Source organism: Netta rufina, assembly GCF_964035555.1.
Source record: "Netta rufina genome assembly, chromosome: 5".
Classification (NCBI taxonomy): domain Eukaryota; kingdom Metazoa; phylum Chordata; class Aves; order Anseriformes; family Anatidae; genus Netta; species Netta rufina.
The window spans coordinates 6,298,683-6,312,655 of record NC_140128.1 but is presented as its reverse complement, the minus strand read 5'-3'; the positions used below and the strand labels follow the sequence as shown (position 1 = coordinate 6,312,655).

The 13,973-nt window shown below is 37.7% G+C and overlaps 1 protein-coding gene across 1 annotated transcript in view; it reads left to right on the top strand.

Moving 5' to 3' along the window:
- SPON1 (spondin 1) overlaps positions 1-13,973 on the top strand; it is a gene marked incomplete at both ends in the record, with an annotated part of 176,230 nt that overhangs the window by 151,395 nt on the left and 10,862 nt on the right. The window contains one exon of the mRNA XM_084288308.1: positions 331-395. Coding sequence (XP_084144434.1) covers positions 331-395 — 65 coding nt within the window. The remainder of the gene's footprint in view (positions 1-330; positions 396-13,973) is intronic.

Here is a 13,973-nt window from a genome sequence, read left to right as displayed (position 1 = left end):
TCTTACTGGGAAGACATGCGAAAATACCACAGTGTATGAACTGCTGGTGGTGTTTTAAGCTGACTTTTGCTTCTGCAGAAAGGAAAGAGGCTGTGCCCAAGGTCTGCCTAATTTTGCGTGCTGCTCCCATGACTTGCTTTCATGAAGGCTCCTCAGTGAACCCAAGCAGCTGAGGACATGAGATGCCCTGATAACGAAAAGGACAAAGCATAGTTCTCATAATCAGAATTTGGAGGCACAGTTTGTTCTAGGGTGTCTTTTTGCTGTAAATCATATTGCTTTCATTGTAAATTTGTCCCAATCACTTTATTCTTTTGTCTCTTTTCACAGAGCGATGAGGTTTTAACAGTCATCAAGGCAAAAGCACAGTGGCCTGCCTGGCAACCTCTGAATGTGTAAGTAAGTTGGGAGTAATATGGCTCAGTACCCTTGTGTTCAGTGTTGGCTAACAGACTGCTTTAAACTCAGTGTCTCACCCAGTCATTTGCTCTTGTAAAGAAACAATCTAAAAATATTTTGAAAGATATTTTCATCTTTTTTTTTTTTCTTTTTTTTTTTCCCTTTGGTTTTGCAAACAACTGCTTTCCTCTCTAGGATCACTTCATGTTTTACATGCATTGGTTCACTAACTGGTACAGCAGCAGAAGGATCATCCCGTGGAGTTTGTGCCTTCATTGGAAAATAATGTTTATTTATGCAAAGCTTGCTCAAATTGATATTGTACCATTCTACACACAGTATTTTTTAGTGTCCTGTTAACACACTGTGCCAATACAGTAAATAATGCGAAGATATAATGGGTTTTCTGTCTGAGGAAATCCCCAATCCACCAACAAAACCTCTTAAAGGATAATTCTTTAAAATTAATTTAAAATTCTTTAAAATTCTGAAACGCTCTATGATAGCATTGTCATCCTAATGGTAGTACAACCATATATATTACATCATGTCAGACAGCTAAGGAGCTTCCCAGGATCCTAACTGTGGGCTCCCTGGCACTCATCAGAAAAGAGGATAAAGCTCTTCTGTCAGGAAACCCCTGAGCTTATTGGTTGGTCTCTGCGGGGGAATGGGGTGTGGGTTCTTGCATACCTTATTTGTGCTTGGGCCAATGCTCATACTAATTATCCAGGCCCAAATGAGAGAGGCTTACAAGATGTGACTAAAGATGAGAACTCAATATAAGGGGTACCCTCATTAGATGAGAGTCAAATTAAGTCCATGGAGAAGCAGGGCAATTACTCTACTGCAAGACTTTAAGGACTAGGTAGTCCTGTTTCCTCTGTAAAAAACAGAAGAGAAGCAGTTAGACAAATATCGTGTCTGGTTTTGTTGTCTGTACTTCAGAAAGTATGTGAAAATTTGGAGGTTAGTCAGAAAAAAGCTACCAGAAGAGAGCAGTTTTTAGAAAACATTCCCTACCATAAGAGGCTTAGAAACTCCTAAGCAGCTTAGGACTTGAGCTATTCGGTTTATTTAAAAAAAAAAAAAAAAAAAAAAAAAGTTAGGAGGTGATCACAGCTTACGTAGTAAAAAGATTTCTGGTATCTGATGGTTCATTAATCTAGCAAAGAAAAGCTGTGATATCTCTCATAGCACGGAAGCGAAGGTAATCTGTGACAAGGAAATTCTCTCTGAAGGTGTGGGTAAGGCCAGTGTGACCAGCCTTTGGAGCAACTTACCTGCACATGAGACAGATTTTCAGTCACTTGAATATGCTTTAACTGTGAGACATAGTTGTAGGCTTTGCACAGGAACTGTGGGCTAGGCTGTTTTTGGCTGGTGTTACACAGTTGGTCAATCAAATTGACAGTAATAGCATTCCTTATTTATGGAGTAATTCTCCTGAAATTTTAGTGTTTTCTTTTTAAAGGATATTCAGATAATGGACCCCAAGGGACTTGGTACTATTTGCCATGTTTCTAGGCATATTCTTTTACAAACATGCATGTAAATGCTTTTGCAGCATCCTCCAGATGTTCTTCCAGTCACTTCTTACATTTTCTATTTGCTAATTCTTACCTTTTAGTAACATCAAAAGGAATAAATCTTGGCATTTGTGCTTTCACATGTTGCACAAGCGTTCCCTTAACAAATATTACTTCACGTTACAGATACTGTTTTTTGTTTTTATTTTTTTTTCTCATATTTTGCCATGATCTTCTTCTTTTCTATTCCATTTAAAAATAGCATCTAAGCAGCAAAGGAAGACAAATTTTTCAACTGCCATTAACTTCTAGTGTTAATTTCCCTTTATGGATCGTCCTTCTTGGAATTTAGATTAGTGCTGTGCAAGTATTGGATAATGACTGCTCAGGAGAAGCATTTGGTCTATTACTATGCATAACACAGCCATCTTACTAATCAACAATTGACTAAAAGTCATGAATAACCTTCTTTTGCATAATCATGAGTTATATTGCTGATATATAATATAGCGCGGTACTGGTGTCAAAGAGGTGCTACAACGTGTCATAATAAGCAAAACCTAAAAACCTTTCTGAACGTGTTTTACAACAATTACAAAATGTACAATACTACTGAGCCAATTCACAGAAGTTTGAAGTACCCAAAGTTGGCAAATTCAGCCTGCTCACATGGAGTTTTCCTCCTGATTCAGTATGTCCCTGGGGCTGTCAGCTCCCCTCCTTTCCTTCCAAAACAGCAAGGGAGACAGAGCCTGTAGCAACTGCTCGTTCTTACCCAGATCGGGAGCAGTTGGTGAGCCCTTCTGCTTCCACTCCAGTCACCTGTAAAATTGTGTGCGAGGGGTGTCTTGGCCAGGCACCTCTCATGGATGCATCGTGGAGTTAAACAGTTTTTCTTCTCCTCTCTCAGTGCTGGTCAATGAGGCTACAGCTCCTCAGGGCCAGTGGTGCCTCATTAAGTAATGTTTCAAGCTCTCATTAGACTGAGGCCAAGAAGTGTCTAAGTCTGCCTCTAAACCTGACAGCCATGCTGAAAGCCTTCGGTTCTTGACACCAGAGTTAAGAAGGGAAATATAACCGGGAGCTTTTCTTCTGCTTAGGAGGAAGGAAATAGACTTCTGCGTGTGGATCGAGGGGGTACAGACTGCCTCCCCAGGGAGAGGTCTTTAGTTTCAGACAAGAGTTTGGATAGACGAAATTACACCAGGTGCTGAGAAAAGTTGCCAGCGCTAAGCGGGGAAGGCTACAATGATACTGAGTAATTTTCTCAAATGCTCTCTGTTAATTACTGTTAAGGCTAATACATTTTGACATCCTGTCATCCCTCAGTAAGACAGAATGCTATGCGAACTACATCCCACCATAAGCTTAGTACTTCACTGTCTCTTATCGTTCCCCTCCTCGGTTCCTATATGTATTTGTTCTTTATCACGCTTTTTTATTTGTTTTGCTTCTTGTCATTCATCTTTATTACTCTCCATCCAGTTTCTTACCCGCGCACCAACATGCAAAAAACTCTCTTAAGTTGATGCACGCAGAAGACAATTTTGCTTAGTCTTTGTGAGCTAGTGTTAGGGCTGCCTGATGGAGAGAGCAATGCCGGGAGTATGAGGAGTGCCATACCAAGCAATAAACCAGCTTTCTGTTGCATGTGTTTGTATTATCAAGTTGTGTGTCTGAAACTCTGGCTTTAAAGTACTTGCAGGGAATGCAGTCTTCCTTGAGTGTAATGGTATCAGTACACAATATGCTGTCAAATGGAAGTAGATTTTCTTATCTTACTTGTATATACAAGAGCACAGCTCACTGCTGCCTTTCTCTCAGCTGTGTTTCAGGCGGAATCAAATTTTACTTTCATACTCAGATTCAAATCATTTGCCTTTGGCAAAGTGAAAGATAAAATACAGCAAATGCAGATGGTACAACTGGTCTCCAAATCTGCATATCTGGCAACTGCAAAATAAGCAAGCCATGACAGCAGCATTTGATGATACAGAGCACGAGACTTTCAAAGATAGCATGCATCACACTCCACAGGAGCTAATGCCCTTAAAATTCTTGCCTGGAGTTTCCTTGCAGGCAAGGAAGTGTTCCTAATACAAACATGGATCAGACATGGGATGGACATTATTTTCCAGCATGTTATATGTTCCATTACTAAATGCTCAGTACCGTATAAATTATTAAATACTGCTTTAGATACTCGGTCTTTCCAAGTATTTTTATATGTTAATTCTGGCTGTTCCTGATCCATGAAAAGGCACTATTGACTTGAAAAAATGTAAAATAACTGTTGATTGAAAAAAGGGCTTTAGCTTTCTGTCCAAAAACCTTGCAGACTAAAAAAAAATGACAAGAAAACCTCACTTCTTTGCACAAATGAGTTGCCTTATTTCCATTTCTTTCCTGCCCCTTTCAGTCTTGGAGCCCCCATTAGGAGAAAGAATGTGTCGGGAGAGAGGTCTCCATTGGTATACTTGTGATTATTTTTACGAACATCACATGTTTTCAAATTAATTTTTCTAGTTTATTTAATTATTTTAGGCTTAATAGATCAACCTGTAAACAAAATATTTCAATGCAAAAATTCAAGATATGAGATTAGCTTATATTATAAGGTTAGGCTTTCCAGAAATACTCATCAATGTTACTTTTCGTGCTCCTGTCTTATTTTTTACTTCTATGCAAAAGGAACACTTATTTCTAAACTTTTTACCTCCTCTGTCCATTGTTAGTTATATTGAAGTGATAAATATTTTTCTTGATTATAATTTGGAACTATCTGAAGTCTAAAAAAATTGTCTTCTTCTTCCTTATGTCTCTCCTGTTTCCATTTCAGCTCTCTGTAATGTTTGAGTGAGTGGTCATGGTCCTGCGGTTTTCTTCTTCCTCCTGACTGTTTGCAGACCTTACTCTATTTCTTTTCCATTTAAGCAGCTCTTCCCCATTTATTTGGAGATTACCTGAAAACACTTCAGTAAGCATTTGAAAGTGAAGCTAGGCAGAAAAGGAGGCCTATTCCTTTACAAGGCAGATGGATAGAATAATTTAGTCCAAACAATTTATAAGTTAGAATCCTTTTCATCCTCTACAAATTATCCCATCAATCCCCTTCCATTCCAAGTTTTACGTATCCTTGGTATCTTTCCTCTGACCATGAAGAGGTTACGGCTGTGCTTCCTTGCTTGCAGAGAGAAACATAAGAAAGTAAGACAGGATACACCCAGCTGTATTTTTCAGCATCGAGACAGATAAAATGGCTAAGCTAGGCAATAAAGCAAACTCTTCCAGAAATCAATCAAATAGTGTCCTATAGAAAGGTGATGGGAAATGCAAAAGGGCTCTGAGCCAGTATATGTTTGGGTTGATGGGCAACACTCTCTGGAGAAAACGATGCAGACACATTCTTTTACATATTCTTCCCTTTGTTCTACGTGAAACTTCTTTCAATTTTTACTTTCTCCCAGAATTCTTCTGCCACAATTTGAGTAAAAAAAATAAATGTTTAGAAACATGGAAAACAGTCATCACTATTTTGATCCTGCAGTGAATTCGCAGTACATTGTGAGTCCTCTCATCACAGCCCTTGGGAATTCAATGCCTCCTCTCTGTTCCCCTCCTCCCCTCCTTTTTTTTTCCTCTCCTTTTCTCTTCTTTTCACCGTAACCTATTGTTTTTGTGCCCCCAAAACTGTTCCTCAAGGTACCCTCAATATTTAGGTCAATGGATGATTACTTATATGCTGTTAAATGGAGAACCACTTAAGTCAGATGTGGAACTCTTTACTATCTTCTGAAGCGTAATGAAATAACTCTCTCTTCATCTTACTCTTCCTTGCTGAAGATCTCAATTTATTGTGTCTGATATCCTACTCTTTACCACTCACACACCCTTAATGTTGTCTCGTCTCACTGATAAATATCCTTGTGTAAAACTAAAGATAACAGCCCAAGGCTGTGTATACAGTTGCATACTTTTAAGACAGCTTCAGCAGTGAAAGCAGCTTTAATAACAATTTGTGACAACATTACTGTTACCAGTATTATCTAATCAGGTCCATCAGATGGCAGAGAGCTGAAAGACTCCAGCCTTGTAAATGTTGCATGTCGCTGAGCCTCTCTTTTGACTTCTCACACACTGCAAGTTTTGCATGGTTCACAGAAAGAGGCTAATTTACAAAAGGACATTGGAAAGCATTTAAGCAACCATTTGCTGTAAACACCTAATTCCCCAAATTTCAGCTTTCATCTTCAACTGAAGGTTTCTGAAGTGTTTACATACCTAAGTAGCTATTAGTGACATTACTAAACGCATAAAAATCCAGCCAACTTGCAGTGTTCCCAGAGCTGACTACATTTTCGCAAGGGTGAGGGGACCTCTGATAGGCAACAGATGGCAACCAACCCAAATTAACTTCCATAATTCAGTTGTTCCCCTGCCTATTTTATCAGCAAGGGCCTGATCTGACAGAAATCTTCAAGCATACTATTTGTTAGCCACACATCCATATGGCCATTGAAATGAAGACTATTCCTCATTATAGGGAAGATTCTCCTGCTCCATGGAAGGTCTACGTTTAATTCTCTGCTCCTCCTGATGATATCTGAATGGCAACGCCTGTCTCCTAATGTGAAAGTCAAAGCAACCTACACAGTGAGAGCCCCTTACCATCACAAACCATATTCTTTTTGCTCAACGTTACATGGACTACAGAAGTATTTATTAGCCAGAGAAAGAAAGCAATCACTAGGATTTGCCCCTCAAAAAAAAGAAAGGGGGATGCAGACGAGTCTCTGAGAAAGAGATTCATGTTGAAAATGTTTGGTAAAGAGTGAGTGAACCAGCTTCGTAAGATGGGGCAGGGTATGTGCGGAATAAGTGCAGCTCAGTGGCATGTTCCCATTAACAGAAATCGCTCTTTCTTTATTTTGTGGCAGTTATGCAAATGACGATAGCTTTTTCTTTTCCCTGGCTGCCTTGGAAGAGAAACTGTTCCTGGCCAACAAAAATATGTTGTTCCATTTCCTTTTTTTTTTTTTTTTTTTTTTTTTTTTAACAACACCTTCACAGTACTTAAAATAGAATGAGTAAATTTGGTAGATTTTGGAAAAGAAAACGCTTACATTGGTTTCCTTTTTTTACTGAATTCAACTTAGGAAAAAATGTTTATGTTCACCCAAAAATGCATTTTAAAATAAATGATAGTGCAAATGGTTTGCTTAGCTCTAGTTCAAACTGATTTTCCATTACTTGTTTCATTTCTCTGGGATGGAAATAGGTAAATTAAGTAAATTTGCATTCTATTAATAATAAATGCACTATGAAGATTTCAAATAGGCAAGTGTTTTCCTATCAAATAAATACATAATTTGAGGAATATTTTTAAGATTTTTATTAAAATATTTCAGAAGTATCTTTTTAAAATAACTTATGTAACTGTTTATGCCTATGTGTCTGGAGAACATGAGAAATGAATTTGCCTATCCATGTATGTGAATTATCTATTTTGTTCTGAACTGTATATTTAGATAAAATGTAACTATTCCCATTCCATTACTTACAGATAGCATTTTGCCCTTGATAAGTTCTATATTAAAAATATTTACAGGCCGTATTTAAAATCATTACCTTGTTGTGCTACCTGCTTTGGGAGTAACTTTTTTTTTTTGGAGAATTTAATGTGGAGACAGTTGGAGGAAGAAGAAATGGATGCCCAGGGCATGGCCTTGACCAGGCACCTTACTGTAGAGAAAAAAAATAATTCTATTTTCTCTCTGCTTGCTTGGTACCTCTGATTTTGGTAAAACCAAACAGCGTCAACATCCTTATTCTCCCTTATCATACTTTAATTTGACGTGGCTCACAGCAGTCAGTTGTAACAAACATTTGGATCAAAACTGTGCAGCGCTTTACGCCAGCCACGTCCCTGTGGTGGCATTTCGGGTCGGGGGCTGTGCAGAAGGCGTGTGGTGGTGGCACGGCTGGCCGGGGCCGTGCTGCCCTGCGCTGAGCAGCCTGAAGCAGAAGGGCGGTGGAAGCAGAATGGTTAGGGCCAGTCAGCCCCTGGCAAGAGCACAGCGACCCTGGCACAGAACAAAAGCATCTCGTGCACACCTGCGTGCTACAGCTGCACCTGTAGGACGTGGCCTTCCTGCAGGAATGCTTCAGTTCTCTTAGGAAATGCTCCACTTTCTACAGGGACAAAAGGTAAGTGACTGATGTAGACAGAGATGGTTTAGTTTAAGCACCAGGGAAATCCGCACAACCAAAATCTGTCCAATTCAGCAGTGCTGTTATGAAATTAAAGCACCTGTGTGCACGGCCTGTATCCTGGGGATGCTCTGCCACACAGGCGATGTGCTGCGTGCCTCAGTGCCTTGCTGCCACCACCTGTCTTGGCGTGAATGTGCCTGTTCACCAAACCCAGCCAGAAATCCTCTCCTCCTGTTCTCCTCTGGAGCCAGCCAATTTGCTGTGCCTACCTCAGAATCCCAATGTCAGTGTCAAATGCTGTTCTCTACTAAATTGCTGTTAATCAGCATTGAGAGAGGGAGATTCAAATCAATGCACCTTTCAGCTCTGATAACAGAGAGGCTTTAGATAAAAAATAATGAAATGCCCAGAGCCCTACAGACTAAAGAGCTGACAACGATGTCTGTAAATTAATTTGGTGAATTAGTCTTTCTGGAACATCTTATGAAGGGTTGGTAGAATTATTCACAAGTACCACACTAAACTCCTCATGCTAAAATTCACTGAAAAGTATCTATTAATTTTCTTTAATCAAATTCAGTAGAGAAGATGCAGTTTTGAATTTTGCAGCTATTCCAGTTCCTGTTCAATTAGAAGATTCCTTATGAAATGAAGCTATACCTTTAGTCTTTTTGAAATAGTATCAAGTTATTTCAGGGTTTGCCTGAACATAGGAAAATAGCACACTCAATCACTTTGTTGTCTGAGTGAATTTGGCCAACGGTTTCATTTTTTAGCGAGTGTGAAATACGGGAAATGTTATGTATCAGGTAGAGTTCACCTTGCATGATACTTAATACAATACCTTATTTTCTGTTAGTTTAATTTCACTGTACATTAAGTATTCGGATTGAAATTTCCATGCCAAGCTAGAGGAAAGTACAGTGTTTTACTTACATTTAAAATGTTATAATAGTTATTTAACTACAAAGGTCTTGTATTGCCATGTTTCGGAAAAATGACTTGATAATCAATGACTTGAAAAACTCATTTACATCTGACCAAGTTTAATGAATGTGTAAAGATCTCGGTATTCCCCTGGTCACTTGTAACTGTGTGGTAGCTCATTATTTCTTCTGAAACTAACTGTATTTGAGATGTCATAGAAAGCATAAGTGGATGAACAAAAGTTTTAGGAAAGATGCAGTGGAAGCTGGAAAAAGAATGTGAGAACAAATTCAGAATGCAGAGCTCAGACTGATGGGGGAAACATTTTCAGTTTGAGACCTTCTGGAATGCAGAACAATTCACAATAGTAAAAGTGAGACATTTTGGTGAAACTGCAAGAAGTGGAAGAAGGCAGCATATATGAACCAGCATTTGCACACTGTATCCTGGCCAATATTACTCTTGCAAAAAGACTTCAGTTTATAAATCAAAGACTAGTGTAGATGATGAAACACTTATTCTTTAGTCATTCTACAATGTGACATTTTTCTTCCATTAATTATGAGTGGGAAAAAAAAATCCTGAAGTGAAAAAAATCCTAAAACTAGAGTCATAGAACTGTTCTGAATCCAACCTATTTCCTTAGAAGCAAGCTTCTTCAAATTAAAAGCTTTAATAGGAAATATAATAAAGGCAGAAAGATTCAATTTCTGAGACAGAAAATAAATTATCTACAGAATAAATGAAAACATGTCAATTAATTTTTTTTTTTTTTTAGTTTTATGTATTCAATTTATTCATTGAGATCTCTTTGTCATAATCTTGTATGGAAGAATGCTTTCTAGCAAAATATTTGTTAGCGGAGATGATGAAAATGCTCTATCTTAAATCTCAAGTTTCATGCTGAACTGCTCACATGGGAACAGGAGTGCTATTATAATAATCAATATTTCTCATTTTAGACTTTAAAAAAATCCAGTTAATTATAATAATTATAATAAAACAATAAATTCCTGCAGAGCTTTTTAGGGATGCTATCATCCCTACTACTGAGTAAGTAGTACTTAGATAAAGTACTACTATAAAGAGATAAAGCCATAAAAATATATATATATAAATAAATAATTAAAACACCATATTCTGGTAGCTCTGTGCTTTTTAGGTGTAATTGTTCCCAAGCATGGATGTACTATTTGCACCCAATAGTTAAATATTTTAAGTAGTTTGATGGCATGCATCCTGCGAATAGCATGTGATGCAAAGATTTTTGTTGCTTCTCCCCCTCCTCCAAACTCAATGTTCTGTAAAGTGAATATTTTGATTTTTTCCTGGCTACTTTTTATTTCTATAGTGCCACTACAACATGTGTGTCTTTACTTTTCATTTCTAAAGATCTAGACTTTTTCCACAAATCCCGATCTCTCATTATCTTCCACTGTCACGTTGCACTGCCTAGCCTAAAATGGGGTTAAATCCAATATCTGCCAGTCCAGACGCAAATGAAGTTTCCTTCCACTATAAGAGACTGCAGTACTAAGAAACATTTTCAAAGTTTGGGGATTTTGTGTACAAAATGAGAGGAATGAGAAGGCCAGACAGAGTTGCTTGTTCCTATGGTAACACGATGGTGTGTCTAGCTCAGCTATTTTCTCCTTCTGTGATTTTTTTAGATAGCTGGGATGAATCCAGTGAAGTTTAATATTGGCAAAAATAGAAGAATTTAACCCCAAGTTTAATCAGAAATAGTAATGCATAAAGGACAATCTGATCTAGAAAATATATATATATGGGGGAAAAAGTTAGTTGTTGTGCCAGATAAACCTCTCTGGAGCTGCAAACCAATTCTGAGTGCTCCAGCTTTGCATTTGGCAACGGTAAATGCCTGCCTTTGAGGTCTGAAAGCTTTCTGTGGTAATACCATGCCTTCCTGCAGGATATCCCTCCACCTCAATGGTGATGTGCTGTCTTAAGAACCACCATTTTCCCCCAAATCATCAGGTGGTCCTGGCCTGCAGAACATGCTGAGGTTTAGGGGACATGCTTTGGAAGTTTCCCAGAAGTGTCGATGTCCTCCTGACAGCTGCGTGCAGGAGTCATTTGTGTTGCATGATAGCTTTATGCATCAGAAGAGCTAATCAAAACACTTCTTTTAAAAAGCCTTGATTTCAAAATGAAAGTTTTCATGTAAGAAGCTGATTTAAGTGGTAACTTTATGGTCTTATACTGAAAACAGAAAATCTCCCTAACATTTTTAGAGCAGAAGTACTTGTTTCACTAAAACCAGAAGAAAAACTTGAAGTCTCAGCGAACACAGTTTAAAAATGCATATAAAATAATTGTCATTTTTACCAGGTTTGATAACTCATCTAAATCTGAAATTGAATTCAGTTGAGCTCAAAATACAGATATACATTTGGATAATTAAGACAAAGGTTTTTAACCATATGAATTTCCACTGTACTAACATTTTAGGAAGTTAGTGAGGATGAGTAAACTCTACGCCATATGCTGTCCTCATAGCCAGGTTAGCCTATTTTAATGGGTCTATGGATCTCAACTTAAATACAGAGCATAGTCTCTTATTTTTAACAGAAAACAAGATTAACTAATGATGAGTTGTATGCTAGCACCACAAGTCTAGCATAGTCCTCTGCAAATTTCTACCTCTTCCAGCACAAAGTTGCATGCTACTGTAGAGTACTGTGTTTACCAAAGTCTCCGCAGTTATAGTCACATACATTGGTTAGGTTTTGAGTAAAACCTAATCAAAAAATCACATCATACCTATAAAAAGATTTAATGTCTTAACTGTTATGTGTATTAGTGAGAGTTAGGGAAATTTCATTGTTTGGCAGATGGTCTGACACCCACATAAAGAAATTCGTAATTCAATCTCAAAAAGTAAGGCAGAACATATGTGTTTGCTGGAAAAGAAAAAAAATAATGTTTCAATCATTTTTTTTTTGTCAGAGCAAGCACATATGGCAGTTCCATTTTCTATCACTTACCATTTACTTTCTATTTAAAATTCAAATGTCACTAGGCAGGAAAAAAAGTTGCATATTAAAACATAGAAAAGACTTCCTAACAATCACTGCAAGAACTTTACACGGTTTGCTCGTCGATATTAATGGTCATCAATTAAAACAAAGTTACTCATCCCATTCTGTCTTTTCTTTTGTTTTCCTTACATCTTCCTCCCATTGATAGTTACTGTTTTATATTTTTTTCCCAACCATCTGTTGTCTTTCCTTGAGCCAAAATAATTTCCCTTCGTAATATGTGAGTAGTCATGTATGCATTTTTTTTACACAAGTCTGTGCCTATTTACTAATCCTTCCTGCATATGCACCAAGTAACTGGAACAATTTACTAAATTTAACAATTTACTAGTTAAATTTCTAGCGAACAGAATCTATATGCAAAATTTAAAATTAATAAAAGAAATGAGTCTTTATCTCATTTCATACTTAGGAATATCATTCACTTGTCCAGACACCAAAAAGCATTTGCAGGTTTGATGAAATGGAATGTGTATCGTATTTATATTGGTGGGGAGATGCTGGACATCTCCAGGGATTACACAGGGACCAGGGAAACATAAAAATGCTGCCTGAGCTGACAGCACCAAGTGGGATAACCACACCGAACTGGTTTGTGACCAACCTGTGGCAAGCATAGTTAGAAACAGGCCATTGTCAGAAACTGCAATCCTAACTTGAGATAGCTGAGATCTTTTTCCCTATCAGTGAAAGCCTGTTCACATTTCTTAATCATATCGTTAAATTACAACCACGCTGAAGGTATTAAAGCAAATAGACGGCATGTTAATTAAAAAGGTATCATTATATAAAGTAGCATTCGAGGTACGTTTAGCTGTCAATACAAAAAAATAAAAAAATAATTAAAAAAAAAGGGCCGTAAAGAACCTGCTGTACAAAGCCCCTCGCTTTTGTAATGATTTTCAAAAATATTCGGAATAATGCTATTTCAGAGCTGCATTTGTTCTGATTAGTGGCTTTAATGCCAGTGGTAATGATGTAATCCCTTACCCAGCTGTGTACACGAGTGCATATCCATGTCTTGTAGCTGGTTATAGGCACTATTTTCATTTTAATAGCTGATGTACAGCAAAGCAAGAGACTATGATGCAGGCCTTCCCCCACCCTCCCCTCTGGTAAATGGCTAAGAATTTATCACAGCTTTCTTCACTCTTTATGAAACAAAATAGACTATTACTGTCACCACCTCTGATGTGCTACTCAGACAATAACAGCTTGGCATTAAAGTACATTTCAACCTTTTTATGTGCCGTCAGTCAAATTTCATTGACTCAGCGTTCATTTTATTGTAGTTTTCTTTTCCCTGGTTCTTTTTTTTTTGGGATATGGACATGTGTAAATTAAGGTTAAATTCCTTAGGTTAATTGCTTACCGGCTGTGCCTTTAAGCAGAACATAGGAGGATTTTCTCTCTCTTTCTATGCAGCTCTCAGATTCTGTTTTTGTGTTGATGCAACTTATTTTTGTCTATGTAATGGTCCTAAGTCTTTTGCATGAATTTATGTTTTTTGTAATGTATCACCTAAATAAGTCATCTAATTTGTTAGTTGCAGACTTCTGGGAGAGCAGTATTTTCTGCTCCATTTCAAATTCTTCATTTTCATGTATTTTCTTCAAAGCCAGTGCACTTTTCAGGATGCTGTGACTTTAAGGTTCATTCAATAAAGCAGATGCTGTGGACGTGCAGCTGGTAGGCAGTAGGTGCAGAATTGGAAGGTCAAGGAAATGTGTTTCCATGCTCGTAGTGTTATTTGTATCACAGCAAAATGCTCTGAGTTGAATAAACAGGTCATTCATCCTGGAAAAAGTATACCTGATGTAGTGTAAGCCTCAAAAAACAAAAC